We start from the raw sequence: 17,096 nt of genomic DNA, 5'->3' as shown, positions 1-17,096 counted from the left end.
AAATAGTATGGTGCCAAGCATGACGATATACACATTCAATCCCAGCACTTAGGAGGCAGCGGCAGACGGAGCTCAGTGAGTTAGAGTTTGAGGACAGCCTCGTCTGCATAACAAGTTCTAGACCAGCCAAGGCTATATTAGGAGACCTAGTTTCACTGTTAGAGGCGGCACAACAGTGGGATGGAATACACACCCATTCCCAATCTCAACAGTTGTGAGCTCACGGACAGTCTGAGTTTACTCACACCCATCTACTCCTAACTCCTACACAATTTTATAACAAATCCTACACTTACAATCATTTCATATACAGATATTTCAGTATGTATCTCCAAAGGCTAAGGACTTCCTTTTTGTTTTTAAAGACAGAGTCTCAACTAAGCCTCTCTGACTGGCTTCAAACTCTCTTATAGACCAGGCTGGTGTATAACTCCGGGGTTTCCCTGCCTTTGCTTCCTGGATGCTTGGATTAGAGGCAGGTACCACCAGGCTGTGTGAAATAAGGACTGTTTTAAACATAAAAGCAAAACTATTACCTCACCTGAAAAAGAAACTGACGGCTGGGGAGATGGCTCTGTGGGTAAAGGTGCTTGTTGCACAAGCCTGGCGACCTGAACGCAGTGCCTGGGACCCACATAAAGGAAGATGGAGAGAAGCAACTCCACCAAGTTGGCCTCTGACTTCCACACATGCACTGAAGCATGCACGCCGCCCCTCCCCAACCCTAATAATGGTGATGACAATGGTGATGAGAATGATAATAAAATGTTTTGTACCTGACAACAGTCCCTTAAGATCACATAGCTAGTCAACAACATGGCCCTTTTCCGTTATTAGCAACAAATAAGAAGTGTGACATCGGGACAAAAAAGGAAAGCATTGATGCTGTTTAAAGATCACACTCAGGGTCAGAGGTGGCTCAGAGGTTATCAGCACTTGCTGCTCTTCCACAGGATTTTAACTTCATTCAATTCCCAGGACCCACAGGGCAGCCCACAACCTTTTAACTCCAGTTCTGAGGGATCTGATACCCTCTCTGGCCTCTATGGAAACTGCATACATGTGGTATCCAGACACACATGCAGATAAAAAACCCACAGACACAAAATAGAAATTAATAAATCCTTTATAAAAATAGTAATAAAAAACACAATCCAGCCGGGCAGTGGTGGCTCACCCCCTTAATCCCAGCACTTGGGAGGCAGAGGCAGGTGGATTTCTGAGTTCGAGGCCAGCCTGGTCTACAAAGTGAGTTCCAGGACAGCCAGGGCTACACAGAGAAACCCTGTCTCAAAAAACAAAACAAGGGCTGGTGAGATGGCTCAGTGGTTAAGAGCACCGACTGCTCTTCTGAAGGTCCTGAGTTCAAATCCCAGCAACCACATGGTGGCTCACAACCATCTGTAACAAGATCTGATGCCCTCTTCTGGAGTGTCTGAAGACAGCTACAGTGTACTCACATAAAATAAAATAAATAAATCAAAAAAACAAAACAAAAAAAAAACAAAAAACAAAAAACAAACAAACAAACAAAACAAAAACAGAAAGCCAGTCTCCTCACTGATGCATGAGACCCTGACTGCATCTTCCCCAACAAGTGGTCAAAAAAACTCCTCAAGCCAAAAAAAAACAAAAAACAAACAAAAAACCTTCACTTTCAGACCTCCAGAAAGCAATGCATCATTTTATGAGACACCAACTCCAGTTTTGGACAGTTCTACTATGAATAAAACATTCAGTCTCTAGATACACAAGAGCATTTGGTATAATGTCTGGCCTGGGATTGTTGCTAAGCAAGATTAACATGCATGGTTCTCCTTTAGGGGCCACATCCTGCTAAGTGCTTAGCCTACACACAGCCTTCATTTGACCACTGACGTAACTCACACGGCAAGTACTACCTCCGGTCTTCACAGAAGGAAACTGAGGCTCTAGAAAGTTCAAGACGGTGCTCAAGCTCAAGAAATGAGAAAGGGCCACATTGGAATTCCAAAGCCTCAGCCCAGAGCCATGCGTTCTGCCAAGTTCTCTGTTTTGAGCCCAAGCCTGGGCGCACAGGATTTCTGCCTGTCTCTCCCCTCTAGCTATGCAGACAGAGGACAGTGTTCGACACGTTTTGAGGGCAGCTATAATCTGCTCCCTACAATTTCATGTTCACAAGACACAATGTTTACATGCTGTTTTCAATGAGCAAGACCCAGGAGGCAGACTGTAAGACAGAGGCCTAAAGTAGTGTCAAGGAAAAAACCCACACTAAAATTGTATTCACTTTTCAAACAGGCTCTAGCAAGTTTCTTACTACAAGTTTCCAGAAGCCAGGAGGGAGTGGTTTAATGACACCTCTCACCCAGGACCAGTGCAGGCACACAGCATGCTCTTCCAATCCAAAGCCTCCAATCACATCAGAAAATCAGACCTTAGCAGGGAAACTATGCTACCATTCCCAAACACTGGATCTTTCTTTTCAGGGTGGTGGTAGGGGTGGAACCCAAGGTTTTAGCACAGGCTAAGCAGATGCTGTGACTGAGCTGCACAGCTCCCAGCCCCAGTAGACTTTAAATTACCTTTTTATTATAGGTCTTCAGTGCAAGGGTGATATCAATTGGACAGAGTTTCCCTTTCTTTAGAATGGGTTCCTGGCCAGGAAATGTTACTTGGTAGGCAGGCTGCAGATTTTTCAAACACCTAAAATGAGAATTTGAGTTATAAGTAGATGAAGGCAACAGACAGCATCTCTCTGCATCCTATAACCGTGAGCACTGGTTGCAAGTCTTTGCAGCACACGGATTTGTAACCGGCTGCAGGTTACAAGCACTGACACCCCCTGGGGAACCACAGACCAAAGAACTCAGTGTCTCAAAGCTCCTCAGAGAGCTGACATCCACTGACTCCGAGACGGGAACATCAGTGACTTGCGCACCTGGACCTCCTGGGAATCTGCTGCCCACTCTGAGATTACTGCTTCTCTCAAAGTGTTCCCTACCAGCTTCCAGCCTCCACACACTGCTTCACATGAGTCACATATTCTAGCAATGCAGTCTTTACGTCTGTGTGTGTATGAAGTGAATGCATGCATGTCTGTGTGTGCGTGTGGATGAGTGCAGGCATCTGCATGGCATGGTGCACCCATGAGTGGAGGTCAAAGAGCCACCCCAGGAGTCCGTCCTCAGCGTTCACAGTTTAGAACATAGTCCCGTCAGTCCTCAGCGTTCACTGTTTAGAACATGGTCCCTACGCTTTCTCTGCTGGAGACACTAGGTTTTCTGACCCGTAAGCTGCCTGCCAGGGATCCTATGTCTGTCTCCATCAATCATAGGAGGACTAGGATTACCTGGGTTCTGGGATTCACTTGGGCGTTTATGCCTCCCTCACCCACGGAGCCACCTCCCAGCAATCTGTAATAATAATAATGAATCTGCATAGAACCCTCAACTCTACGGCAGCTCAGGCCTGCACCCCGCGGCACAGATTCACGGCCAACTTAAGCTATGTGGTGAGCTCGCCTCAAAACAAACAAACAAAACAAAACACAAAAACAGAAAGCCAGCTCAACTCGGCCGTCAGAGCACAGAACACCCTAACCCTTTACTAGACAACTGAGAGACACGTGGCAGGATAACCTGCATGGACTTGGCACACTTTGCTGGGTCTCAATATGAATTATTGTCAGCTATAGTTCTACAGAAAAAAGTATCAAGAACCTTTCCTTTGAAGACAACTCCCCAGCCCTAAGTAATTCTTTTATTGAATTCTTTTTGTTTGTTTGTTTGTTTTGTTTTGTTTTTCAAGACAGGGTTTCTCTGTGTAGCCCTGGCTGTCCTGGAACTCACTTTGTAGACCAGGCTGGCCTTGAACTCAGAAATCTACCTGCCTCTGCCTTCCAAGTGCTGGGATTAAAGGCGTGTGCCTTTTATTGAATTCTTATTATTTCTAGTTAATGTTTCTTTTCTCTCTTTCATGTTCTTCTAAGTCATAATGGCTCAAACTGTCAGTAAAGCTCTCCTTATCAGAATTAGACAAGCCTATGTTTATGGAAAGAAAGTCAGATTTAAATAGTGATGACTTGTATAGGCAGAAGGTATGTATGTACTTGGTGTGGATGTCTGTGGATGCAGACATGTCAAGTCCCAGTCAATTCTGGGTTCCTCAACCACCCTGTACCTCGTTTTGAGGCAGAATCTGCCACTGCACCTGAAGCTCAACAGCCCAGCTGAGCTGGCAAGTGAATGAACCCTGTTCCCTGTTCCCAGACAATGTGGTTAATACGGACCCTGCCACAGCTGGCTGTTACAAGGGTACTGGAGAGCTGAACTCAAGCACTCAGGTTTCTGCCACAGGTTCAGGCTAAAGATGGTGGGGACCGTTGTGAAATTCTGTGGTAGATGCTAAGGGCAGTGGTGCAGGAAAGTTGAAAGGGACTCCTGGTCCCTGTTACCTGGTCAGGAGACAGTCCCATGGGAGCTTCGTGACCAAGTGCTGCTCATTTTTCTCTAAGATGCAGTCACATAAGATAGGATCCAACTTCACCAGACTAAAGGGAAACAGAGGCATTAGGGCAATTTCAGACTCGACCACTGCAACCAAAGTGATAGCACCCATCACTTGTGCCCTCTGCGCCATCCAAATCACTGAGCTGTGGGACCAGAGAGAGCCCACCAATGGGAGGACAAAGAGGATAAGTGGGGGAAGAACACATGGAAAGGAGTAACAGCCAGGCATGGTGGCCACGCCTTTGATCCCAGCACTCAGGAGGCAGGCAGATTTCTGAGTTCGAGGCCAGCCTGATCTACAAAGTGAGTTCCAGGGCAGCCAGGGCTACACAGAGAAACCCTGTCTCAAAAAACTGAAAAACAGAAAAAAAAAAGGAAAGGAGTAACCAGGAAGCAGGACACTTGGCTCAGTTCTTTCTTCTATGTGACCACAGCTTTCAAGGCTTGATTCAGTCAACAGGCCAGCCAGCAAGGAAGAAAGGAAGGATGCGTTATTATGGTCATCACCATAACGTATGCTCAATGTATATATGGACTGAGCCGTTACATAACACCCCAGAGACCCACATAGTTAAAGGAAGAACTTAGGACTAGTAGCACGCCATCTATAGCCATTTATAAAGAAAAGTCATAGCAAAAAGCCACAATGACTTTGTTTAATACTTTTTCAAAGTAGAATTTTCCCTGACAACAGCCAAATGCACTTGAACATCAGGGGCAGACATATGTGAGATGTGTGTATGCAGCTTATGGACCATGCTGACACTGTGTGACTGAGCTGCATCTCAGGCAACAGCCCATGGTTTGCAAACCCTGAATCTGCCTGTTTCTAAGCCGCTGTAATTGTCTGTTCTCCTTTCCAGACTCCTCCCCATCCTTTGATTTTAAAATTCTTACATATATATATATGTCTCTGTGTGTACAGGTGCACAATGCTAGGTGTACAGGTGGAACAATTTGCAGAAGTAGGTTCTCTCTACCGTGTGGGTCCTGAGGGTTGAACTGAGCCAGTCAGACTTGGCAGAAAGTGCCATTACTCACTGAGCTATCTGGCCAGCCCATTCCCTGCATCTTTTACTGTCTGTTTGTAAAGATGAAGTCCCGACCAAACAGTCCATCCTGATGCTCATGTCACTCACTTTCTGTTGTCTGCATCTACCAGTCTGTTTCTCTTGGCATAGTCCGTGATGATCCTTCGGACCTCACTGCCCTCAAGGGTGCTCCCCTTCCTAGGAGAGAGAAGTAGCCAGAGGTTAGTTAGTTCAAGCTGGACCTGGGGTCCAACTGCAAACAGTCACACTCCCTGATTAGCAGGGCACTTTCCTTGGCTCTTGCCTTCCTTTTCTGCTTTCCCTAAGGGAGGCAAGCAGGGCTACATGAAATGCAACTGCAGATTGAGAGGCCTAATCTCTCATTTACCTAACCCCCAAAGCCACCCCCAGGAAGGGAGGTGTGATACTGCATTTAGAAGGAAGGTGGGTAGGGCCGGTGTGCCAGTCACAGGAAAACACTACTCAAGAGGAAGGGAAAGTGCAGGCAGACCATGTAGGGAGAAAAGAGATTCTCCCCCAAAACTCACTTGTGGCCAGACTCCAGGAAGAGCTGGGTCATGTTGGCTGGGACACAGTAGAGGGATTTTATATCTGGAGGGAGATAGGGCTGTTCCCTGCTAACTTCCTGGACAGTCTGGGAAGTCAGGGAAGGCTCGGGGATGACGAAAGACGTGATCCTGAACCCAGCAAAGAAAACAAAAGCACACATTACACCAGTGCCTTGGCAGTCCGGGTCTGTGGCCCAGTGCCCTTAAATCAACTGAGCTGCGGTGACAGGCCCTGCACTTACCTCGGGTGCCTCCAGTCCACAGCCACAATGCTCTCCACCCCTTTGCTCAGCTCCTTGACCTGGACAATCTGCTCCTGCTGCATGTGCTGCAGGAACTTAGAGAGCTGGGAAGAGAGGCCAGTATAGGGGACTTCACTGACCCTGCCCATGGAGCACCTAGGAGGGCCAGGTCTGCTGTGAGGTGGGGACTGGAGCACTGTGACCCAGTTGGTTCCCATTAGACTAGGAACCAAAAGACTACACACATGCCTGCAACTTGAGGAGCTACTAGATAGAGGGCTGGAGAGATGGCTCAGCAGTCAAGAGCTCGCCCTGGGGGCTCAGTGGGCAAGAGCTTACCCTGGGGGCTGGAGAGACGGCTCAGCAGTCACACTGGGGGTTCAGCAGTCAAGAGCTCACCCTGGGCGCTCAGGGGGCAAGAGCTCACACTGCTCTTGCAGAGGACCCAAGTCTGTTTCCCAGCACCCATACTGCGTGGCTCACAACTGCCTGTAACCCCAGCTCTGGGAGCCTCCTCTGGCACCAGCACTCACACATCTACACATAATTAAAAATAAAATTAACTTTAAAAAAAGAAGCTGCTAAAAGCCAGGCGTGGTGGCGCACGCCTTTAATCCCAGCACTCGGGAGGCAGAGGCAGGCGGATTTCTGAGATCGAGGCCAACCTGGTCTACAAAGTGAGTTCCAGGACAGCCAGGGCTATACAGAGAAACCCTGTCTCAAAATAAAAGAAGCTGCTAAACTAATTGATGAGGCTGTCAGACTCTAATCAGATAGAAAAGAGCCACAGGGGAGAGAGAGGAGTGGGTGCTTTGGCCCAAGGAGAGTTTCATTATTTCCCATTACACCAAAAATCACGAGGCTTATAAGTTCTAGCTTGAGCCCCGTCTACAAGGCTTCCCATATCCATCTTACATCACATGTATTCCTACATGACTGTAGACCTGCAAAGAAGGTGCGGGCACTTACCTTTTTATAGCTTGACTTCTTTATATCCAGTTGCTGTCCTTCAGGACTAGAACAGATAAAAAGGCAAGTTAGAAGTTTTGGTACCTGCCTGACACAAAGTGACCTTCTCAGGCTGTCCCCACCCCACCCCCATAGACCAAAAGAGTCCACCATTCTAGAGCTCTCTACCCAGTTGCCTATCAGAGACAGCCAGGGATGACAGGCTACTGTGAGTCAGAACTCTCCGATAGCACTTTTGTGGTAATGGAGCATCTCTGTCTAATATGGCAGCCACTAGCCATCCATGTGACCATGAAACACTTGAAATGCCTACTGTGATCGGGGAACTGAACTGTAATTTAAATGTCATTTGCCACATGTGATTAGTGGCCACTGTGAACAGACAGCTGTAGAGTCCCCTCACACCAGAGAATCTCATATGGCCTCACAAGTTCCACTTCAAAGTGAGCCTTACCAAGAGCAAGCTCACCCCAAGGGAAGGGAAGCCAAGGCTATACCAGAGTTCATCCAACTGCACTCTGGAGCCTACTAGCCCAGCCACACACTACCTGTTGTCTTTAGTCACATCAGTCCTTGAAACAGCAACCACAATGGCCTGAAAAACTCAATTATTTACTGTTTGCCTCTTCACAGAAACAGTCTACTGATGCCTGCCATAAAAGCAGTTTTAGAGTAGCTGGGGACAGAGGTTCCTAATGAAAGCTGTGATTTCTCTCTCTCCTCAAGACTTACATTTTCTCTTAAAACTTAACAGTCAGTAGCAGTGGGACTGTCAGGGAGACCATCCTGGAACCCACTCAAGACCTGCCTAAGAGAAAGTTCTGGAAGCCCATTTCCAAGTCACTTGTAACCCATTGTGGACAAGACAAAATGCCAAGGATCCCACTGCACCACTGACCTGGGTGCCTTAAAGGCCAGGTGTAGACAGTGAGAGATTGGATTAATTACCACTTTCAAAAACAGAAGAGTCGCCGGGCCTGGTGGCACACGCCTTTAATCTCTCAGCACTTGGGAGGCAGAGGCAGGCGGATTTCTGAGTTGGAGGCCAGCCTGGTCTACAAAGTGAGTTCCAGGACAGCCAGGGCTACACAGAGAGACCCTGTCTCAAAAAACAACAACAAAAAAAAAACCAGCCAGAAGAGTGTGAAAAAGCACACCACATGCTGTAAAGCAGAGCAGGCTGTGAGGGCTGGGAGTGGCTTCGGTTGTTTGCTGGCTTATCTATTTATTTAAAAGGCAGAGCCACTGGGTGCTTTCATTCATTCATTCACTCATTTTGAAAAAGTTTTTAAATTTACTTTATTTAAATGAGTACATTGTAGCTAGCTGTCTTCAGATACACCAGAAGAGGGCATCAGATCCCATTACAGGTGGTTGTGAGCCACCATGTGGTTGCTGGGAATTGAAATCAGGACAGGACATCTAGAAGAGCAGCCAGTGCTCTAACTGTTGAGCCATCTCATTCATGTTAAAGGCAAATTCTCGATGATGCTCACTCAACAGCTCATGTCAGCCTTTAGATTCACTTCTTTCTATCTTACCTTAGACTTTCGATTATAGGCCTGAGCCACAGGACCAGGTTGTGGGGTATTCAGAAAAGACCCTTACAGCACCTTACGGTATCGACAGGTGCTTGGTATAGGTCAGGCTGCGACTACGTGAAATCTGTCTTAGTTAAATATGCTGAGGTGGGAGCTGAACCTGACTGGCTCCACCTTCAAAGTCAACACTCCCTTTCCTGGTGGCTACACTCTCAGTGGGGTAGGTTGCATACCTACTCTCCTCCCAGGAAGGGTGGAGTGGTACAGAAAGCTTCTTGATAAAGGCTGTTTGGGGACTCTTGTAGGTACCTAATTCATAAGAGAGAGCTCAGAATCACCTCAGCAGGATGAGCAGTCAGAGGATCTTGAGAATTTTAATCTAAGGATCCTTTCGCTGGATAAAATTGAAGATTTTAAAGCCAAGAACCTAATTTACTTGCCAGACTGACTTTCTGCTCTGCCCTTCCCACAGCATGTCACTCAGCCATCTTCCACCACCCGGCCTTCCTTTACCACCAAGAACAACAGTGAGACTGCTTTTGAAGCCCCCACCCAGCAGTGCCTTCCTACCAGCAGGAGAACATGTGACTGCCAAGGAATGTGCTGGTGAGCAGCGGGAGGTCAGCTTTCTTGACTCGACTCTTCAGGGCATGCAGGAAGCACTGCAGTAACAGATCATCCATTTGTTCTGCAAGGAAAGAACCACACCCTTCCTGAGGCCCGCACACTGCCTGGGGCACACTGCAGACTCTCTGGCCCCTCTCATCATCTACTCGCACACTGCCTGGGGCACACGGCAGACTCCCTGGCCCCTCTCATCACCTACGCTTAACATCAAAGCTCCCAGGTTGCAGATTTTTACGTGTGTAGTGTGTGTGGCAGTCTGAAGATGGGCTTCCGGAGTCAGCGCTCCGCTCCTTCCTCCATGGGTTAGCTCTGGGGAATTGAACTCAGGTAGTCAGGCATGCACCTGCTGCTTTTACCTGCTGCCTATTGAGCCATCTCGCTGGGCCTCTTCCCGACTCTTGAGCACTGATCCTCTAAGGGAAGCCCCACGGGAAGGACCAAATCCACAGTGCCACACTCATGCCGAGAAGTTAGGACCAGAAGCCTGAGGGGCTCAGAGCGGAAACTATCCAAATGGCAGAAAGACAGGCAGGCAGGCAGGCTCTTAGGGGCATGATTTATGGAAGAAGTACAGAACTACTGCACACCCAAAGAAGGGTTCTGCCCTCCTCTCCAAGAACAGCAATGCCATTCTAATATGAAAGATAGACAAGGGCTTTCTACCCCTAAGCCATACCCTGAAGGGGCTTGCCGTCCAAGGAATCCTGGCTCGGGGCCCTGGAGCTGGTGTCCTCAGAGGCTTCTGGGAGAGGAACCTGACCGTTCTCCTCCTCTCCATCCAGGGTCAGGCTCCTCAGGGTTCCCTGCAGACCAAGGTGCACCTTTTCTCCACAGCTATCTGTGGGGTCCAGTGGGGCAATGGCAGGTGGAGAGGACTTGTCTCCAGATCTCCTGGAAAAATCTGATGTCAGAAACACCAAGCAGTAGCTACAATACTCGCCCTACCCTGTCAGGGCAGAGTCAAGTCAGGTGGTTAAAGTCAGTAGAGCCAACAAGCAGAAGAATCCTGGGCAGCCAAGCTATGTGTGCTCATCTCAGCTCTACTCAATTATTCTGAGCCCAGAAAAGGCCTCTGCTCTGCAATGTGCCCAGGCTAGTTGTCCTCTGCAGAGTCCAGGCTAGCTGCTTCCAACATACACACAAACACTCTCTCTCTCTCTCTCTCTCTCTCTCTCTCTCTCTCTCAAGAGCCTAGCTGTAAAGTGTTTGCTAACTGGCAACATCCCGAGTCAATTCTCAATATAACAGATAAAGGAAAAAGAAAGCAGTTAAAGATAAACCTCTAAAAATGTTTCCTTCATTAGAGCAAAAACTAGTAAACCACCATGAGTTAAATATGAGCTGGGTGGTGATGGTGCATGTCTTTAACCCTAGCACGCAGAGGCAGAGGCAGAGAGGCAGAGAGGCAGAGGCAGGCAGATCTCTGTGAATTCAAGGCCAGCCTGGCCTACAAAGCAAGTTCCAGGATAGCCAGAGCTACACAGAGAAACCCTGACTAAAAAACACAAAACACAAGAACCAGGTGTGGTGGTGCATGCCTGGAATCCTAGTTCTCAGCAGAAGGCAGGAAGACCAGGAGTTCAAACATCCTTGGCTACATAGTGAATTTGGGGCTAACCTGGGCTATATGAAAGAGAGGGGGAGGGAGGGAAGGAGGGGGGAGGGGGGGAAGGGAGGGAGGAAAGAAGGAAGGGGAAGAGAAGGGAGACAAAGGGAGGGGAGGAGAGGGAAAGGGGTATGATTAGATTCTACCACTTTGATGAAATATAAACTCAGGGTTTAGTCTATTTAACACAATACAAATACCTAAACTCTAAAACCCATAGACTCTGTGTTCAAAGAAATGCAATCTAATGTGCAGAGTCAAGACTATCATGGCATACTCCTCAACCTTAAGACAGGAAAAACTGTGATGCCACAGAGCAGAGCACACAGTAAAGTTCATGTCCTTTGCCCACAATTACGTCAGTTAAACATTACTGTCAGTTTGACAAATAGCTGTAGTGAGTGAGGCTTATTAATAGTTTTAATAGTATGTACAAGCTGTACTGAGCAGTGGGGGTTGGTGGCTGGAAGCTACTGACAGGATTCCTCACTTCAGAAAGTATAATCTAGCTATAACAATCCGTTTCAGCGCTTCTTGTCTGGTTAAGGTCACCTTTCTCAAACAATACATGTTTTTCTCAAAAGCAGTAGGCCTACATTTTTTGGGTTTTGGGGTTTTTTTTTTGTTTTTGGTTTTGTTTTGTTTTGTTTTTTCAGGGGGTAGGGAGTGGCTAAGGGGAGGGGAAGGTTGAGATAAGGTCTCATTACATTGTTCAGGCTGACCTGACCTGAAACTAGAGAACTGCTGGTGTGAACTTCCTGAGTGCTAGGACTGTAGGCATAGCATATGCATTGTTCTAGCCAGAATGTGTGTTCCATAATGAGACTCCTAAGACATGATACTTGGACAGCATGAAGTAATCAGTTATCATCTCTGCCTGACAACTGATCTGGGCTCAGAAGCACTTGCCTCAGGACCAAATGAAATGTATATAATGGACATAGCACTATATGGACATCACCACAGCGCAAGGCAGGGAAAAACATTCCTAAGCCTCGGTGGGCAATTGTCGGGACAATTCCAGGCCTAGAAGAGAACCAAGTTGCCTCTAGATTCTTGTCTGGACAAATAAAAATGTATTTCCCCCCACAATTGGCAAACAGATGGCAGTCTGGAGTTCACAAGTAGCAGGAGAACGCACCTGGACACATGCTTGCACTTCTGAATCTCAGGTTCATTTTCTCTCCATCCATGCTCCCCATCCCCCACCCCACCTCATCCTCTGTAAACAGAAGGAACAATGCACTCACCACAAGTGGTCCTGATAAGTGTGGAGCACAGAGACACCTTTTCCCTTCAGGCCTGAAGCCAGCATCTGAGCTGTGGACATGGCGGCCACTCCAATTGCAACGGGCGCTCTAGGGCGGAAGGCAGGAATAAGGGTCAGGCAGAAATGTCTGTACAATGACTCTTGGCTTCTCTTTTAAAAGGAGCAGTGGAAGCTGGGGACCCGTTCAGTTCAGAGGGGGAACAGTTTCCCTCTAGCAAGCATGAGGCCCTGATATAAAAAAGCAGCAGCAGTTGGGCGTGGTGGGCACGCCTTTAATCCCAGCACTCAGAGGCAGAGCCAGGCGGATTTCTGAGTTAGAGGCCAGCCTGGTCTACAAAAAGACACTAAAAAGAAACAGCTAGCCGTCTCTTGTGAGGCTATTCTTGGGCCTAGCAAACACAGAAGTGGATGTTCACAGTCAGATATTGGATGGATCACAGGGCCCCCAATGGAGGAGCTAGAGAAAGTACCCAAGGAGCTAAAGGGGTCTGCAATTCTATAGGAGGAACAACAATATGAACTAACCAGTACCCCCAGAGCTCGTGTCTCTAGCTGCATATGTATCAGAAGATGGCCTAGTCGGCCATCTTTGGAAAGAGAGGCCCATTGGTCTTGCAAACTTTATATGCCTCAGTACAGGGGAATGCCAGGGCCAAGAAGTGGGAGTGGGAGGGAAGTGGGGGGGTGGGGGGGAATGGGGGACTTTTGGGATAGCACTGGAAATGTAAATGAAGAAAAAACCTAATAAAAAAAGAAAAAAGAAAAAAAGAAACAGCTAAGCACACTGTGGTACTGCATGTAGACTGGAGCCTTTAATGGAAAAAGTACTCACAACAAAACAAAACAACAACCAGACCAAGAAAAGCTTGTGTATGTCCCAGCATCGTCCCAGTTTAGGACAGGAAAACACTCCTTAGCTGTGGTAACTACGATGGGTCCCATAAGATGTGGGCACTGCAGAATGCTGGAAATCCTGATGTGTACCAGACTGCACTCTCTCTTACATTCTTCTATAAATCTAAAGTTATCTCTAAAGTAAGTTTTAAATATTTAGCAGCAACAAACATCTTATGCTTATCAGATTTGTAGCCTCTCCACAGGTTGGTGCCAGCCACTAAGGGCCCACTATCTGCTCCAGAGAAACTATTTTTTCTTTCAGTTCTTGGTCTATGTGCTTTGGAAGTGGTCATTTTCCTCCCTTGTACCTCTGTTCACCACACACACACACACACACATCCCACACAAAAGTCTGACACAGTACCTGTTCCCCACCAAGGCAATGGCACAGAGGTCGCCTTGCTGTACTTGAGGAAGACCAGTAGGGGGCACCACTACCCCTGGCAGCATCAAATCTGTAGCAAATAAAAATAGAACTTAATGTCATTTTCATTTTTAACTTTATCATACATGTGACAAAGAAACATGTATCAATTACATTATTCATGGTGAACATGGCAACTTGAGAATCAACCCTCCATTTCAGGTCTCACAAATGAGAGCACCAAGTTCGACATGCTAAAGTTCCTGAATGATTTAAAGTCCAGCACGGGGCAGATCACAGACTGAGAATCAGAGATGTCCAGAAAACTCAGAAACATTGGAAGAATAACACAAACACATACACACTAGAAGTGGATACAGTTTTACATAAGAACACAAGAAATGAGTAGCCTTATAAGGTGGCAGATAATTACTGAAGAGATTTCAAGCAATAACTGGAATATAGAAAAATTCTCTTACCTGCTCCCCCGATCAGTTTTTCCAACACCAGAGGCCATGTTATAAAAGTTGGTAGAATATCTGGATAGGACCACAATGTGTACACTGTACCAAAAGAGACCCAGGAAACACTTATTAACCAACACTCCCTGCTGGAGATCTAGAAATGCCAAGCACTGTGCTCACTTTAATTAGAATTCAGAAAGAAAAACAAAACATGCCGGGCAGTGGTGGCACACACCTTTGATCCCAGCACTCGAGAGGCAGAGGCAGGCGGATTTCTCAGTTTGAGGCCAGCCTGGTCTACAGAGTTAGTTCCAGGACAGCCAGGGCTACACAGAGAAACCCTGTCTTGAAACAAAGAGAGAGAGAGAGAGAGAGAGAGAGAGAGAGAGAGAGAGACTCTTACTAGGAAAACTCACTATGAAGCAGCTTGGGGGAAGTGTGGGACTGACACTGCTTAGTCCTGAGCGTACATTTTCTCCACTGTTACGAAAAGGCCTTTTACAGATGGTTTCCGCCATATTTTCTTTCTTTTTTTTTTTTTTTTTTTTTTTTGGTTTTTTTCGAGACAGGGTTTCTCTGTATAGCCCTGGCTGTCCTGGAACTCACTCTGTAGACCAGGTTGGCCTCAAACTCAGAAATCCGCCTGCCTCTGCCTCCCGAGTGCTGGGATTAAAGGCGTGCGCCACCACACCCGGCCATATTTTCTTTCTTTCTTTTTTTTTTTTTTAAGATTTTATTTATTTATTTATTATATATAAGTACACTGTAGCTGCCTTCAGATCTCATTATGGGTGGTTGTGAGCCACCATGTGGTTGCTGGGATTTGAACTCAGGACCTCCAGAAGAGCAGTCAGTGCTCTTAACCACTGAGCCATCTCACCAGCCCCCCATATTTTCTTTACATGCTCTAAAATTCCATCTTTGGCAACACTTCAGCATTCTCCCAATACCCCAGCTACTTTCTCTCAGAACTTTGCACTGCCATTTTTCCATGTGTTTTGTTTTTGTTTTGGGGGGGGGTGGCATGGGGGTTCCTTTGTTTTTTATCCCTCTTATGGTGAAAAGGTCAGTTCTGGAAACACTAGGTCTGAGAAGAACCTTAGGAATAGTATTGGGAAATTCTGTGTTTATTTCATTTGAAAAGTTATGTTTATGGGGGAAAACAAAAACAAATACCACATCAAATAAACAGAGAATAACGTGTTTCACCAGGACTGCAGTCTGGGCATTTCATCTGGTTACCATACCTGTTGGATACAAATTTTTCTCCAGTTCAAATAGGATGGGGTTACCACCACTGGTGTACACAGTCACCGAATCCCCTTTGTGAACATACAACTTCACAACATTTAGCTCTTCCTTTCCAGGTATCAATTCAGAGATCTGATCTGTTCCCAGGGCAGGGAAAGCAGCTGTCACATCGGCCCGGAGCTTTCTCCTGCAGAAAGCACACCAGCACGATGGACATTAATAAATACATTCAGAATGACTATACAAATCATAAAGACTGAAGAAAGACTGCCTGGTTCATGATGCCCCCTTCTCAGCTTTTCCAAATCCTATTATCTGTCTTATTATCTTATCCTATTATCTATTCATTATTCTCACGACCTCGTGGGCATATTATTCCATCGGAACACCTATTTTCACTAAGCAATCGAAGTTAAGTCTTTAGAAAGTCATTGGAAACACAGATGACCTCACATGCCGTCCCCACTCCTGTCTTAGACTGGTTGGCAATCTGTCAACCTCTCATTAAAAGGCTACTATGGCACCAAGAATGATACCTAGAGAAAGCTGGCTCCAAAATCCCTGCGGAGCTCTCCGTGTCTACGACACTGACTGAAAAAGGAGAGTTAACATCTCTCCTTACCACAGCTTCCTTAGGCTCTGCCACCTCACGGCACGGATCTCTCTGACACCAGTCTCTCCGGCCAGGAATAATCGTTTAGGCGTTTTCCCCCCTATACTTTTAGTTTTGGTACATCATCTGAGTTCTCCCATGGACTCTAAACTCCATGGAGGACTTATATTCCCTCATTTTACATCTTCCACAAAACCTAGCTTGAGCCCAGTACACGCTAACTCAACTTTATTGTCCAAAAGACCAGCTGGAAGATAAGAGAGACACCCCCACACCTTATCCTCAAGAATGTTTCTAACACCGCTGCTTGGCTCCCTGCGGTCTCTACGTGCAGCCCTACAAGTGTAGGGGCCTCGCTAGGCTAAGCAAAAGTATTCTCTCCCTCACCTGTCCGAGCCCTTGATGGCTGTGTTGGACTTGACCCGAAAGGCCTTAGCGAACATGTCTGCTGGAGTAGCTCAGGAAAGACAAGAAGAGCACAGACGCCAGGGGCGGTCAACAAAACGAAGGTGTGGCGGCTCCCGGACCCTCAACCCTGGAGGCAGCCATGCTGAGGACTCGGCGCCAAAAAGCAGCGGACTAGGAACCCCAGCACGTTTCCTTCCAGCCCTAGCCCTGATGCTGGCCCGCCCTAGTCCCGGAACTGACGCAGCGCCAGGTGGGGAGGGGTGGGACAGACTCCGGAACTTCCGCTCCCGGTCTTCCACATGGAACCGGGTGTAGCTAGGAGCCTGCGTGTCTGTAGTTAGGGACGCCAGTTGTGCAAACAACGTCTTAGTTCTATTCTTTCTGCTCCGTCCACTTTAGATACGGCGTTGAGAAGAAACTGCCTGCTTGCAGTCTATTCGACATGCGTCAAGTCCACAAAATGAACTGAGTTCATATTTTATTTTTTTTAATTCATATTTTATTAAACTTGCAGGTTTTATTGAATGCTGATTATCCCTCTTTTTAAAAGTGCTTTTAAATGCTTAAAGGCTTTTATTTATCCATATCTTTATATGGTATTGCAAACTAAAGGCTTCAGCTAGGATTTTTTTCCTCCTTGACGTTTAGTTTGCACGCTGTAATAATAGCAGCAACAAGGAATACACTCCACCCTGGATTCGGTTTTGCCCAGGCTACTAGTAGCAAAGTCCTATAACAAAGATGGGGCTTCCCT

At 46.9% G+C, this 17,096-nt stretch overlaps 1 protein-coding gene across 3 annotated transcripts in view; it reads right to left on the bottom strand.

The window, feature by feature from the left end:
- The window catches only part of Eif2d (eukaryotic translation initiation factor 2D), a 40,313-nt gene extending 23,744 nt beyond the window's left edge, over nucleotides 1–16,569 (bottom strand). For all 3 annotated transcript variants that reach the window (XM_085840885.1, XM_021155438.2, XM_021155446.3), the window contains exons 1-13: nucleotides 16,322–16,569; nucleotides 15,318–15,508; nucleotides 14,086–14,169; nucleotides 13,607–13,697; nucleotides 12,326–12,433; nucleotides 10,146–10,360; nucleotides 9,413–9,530; nucleotides 7,302–7,347; nucleotides 6,333–6,436; nucleotides 6,070–6,219; nucleotides 5,630–5,719; nucleotides 4,436–4,531; nucleotides 2,565–2,685 (exon numbers count right to left, since the gene is read on the bottom strand). In XM_085840885.1, the coding sequence (XP_085697011.1) occupies nucleotides 2,565–2,685; nucleotides 4,436–4,531; nucleotides 5,630–5,719; nucleotides 6,070–6,219; nucleotides 6,333–6,436; nucleotides 7,302–7,347; nucleotides 9,413–9,530; nucleotides 10,146–10,360; nucleotides 12,326–12,433; nucleotides 13,607–13,697; nucleotides 14,086–14,169; nucleotides 15,318–15,508; nucleotides 16,322–16,377 (1,470 nt within the window). In that variant the 5' untranslated portion in view covers nucleotides 16,378–16,569. The remainder of the gene's footprint in view (nucleotides 1–2,564; nucleotides 2,686–4,435; nucleotides 4,532–5,629; nucleotides 5,720–6,069; nucleotides 6,220–6,332; nucleotides 6,437–7,301; nucleotides 7,348–9,412; nucleotides 9,531–10,145; nucleotides 10,361–12,325; nucleotides 12,434–13,606; nucleotides 13,698–14,085; nucleotides 14,170–15,317; nucleotides 15,509–16,321) is intronic.
- Between the last annotated feature and the right edge of the window lie 527 nt (nucleotides 16,570–17,096).

Source organism: Mus caroli, unplaced genomic scaffold, assembly GCF_978045245.1.
Source record: "Mus caroli unplaced genomic scaffold, Mus_caroli_1 scaffold_1, whole genome shotgun sequence".
In the NCBI taxonomy this organism is placed as follows: Eukaryota; Metazoa; Chordata; class Mammalia; order Rodentia; family Muridae; genus Mus; species Mus caroli.
The sequence above is the reverse complement of the archived record's forward strand: the minus strand, read 5'-3'. Positions and strand labels throughout refer to the sequence as shown.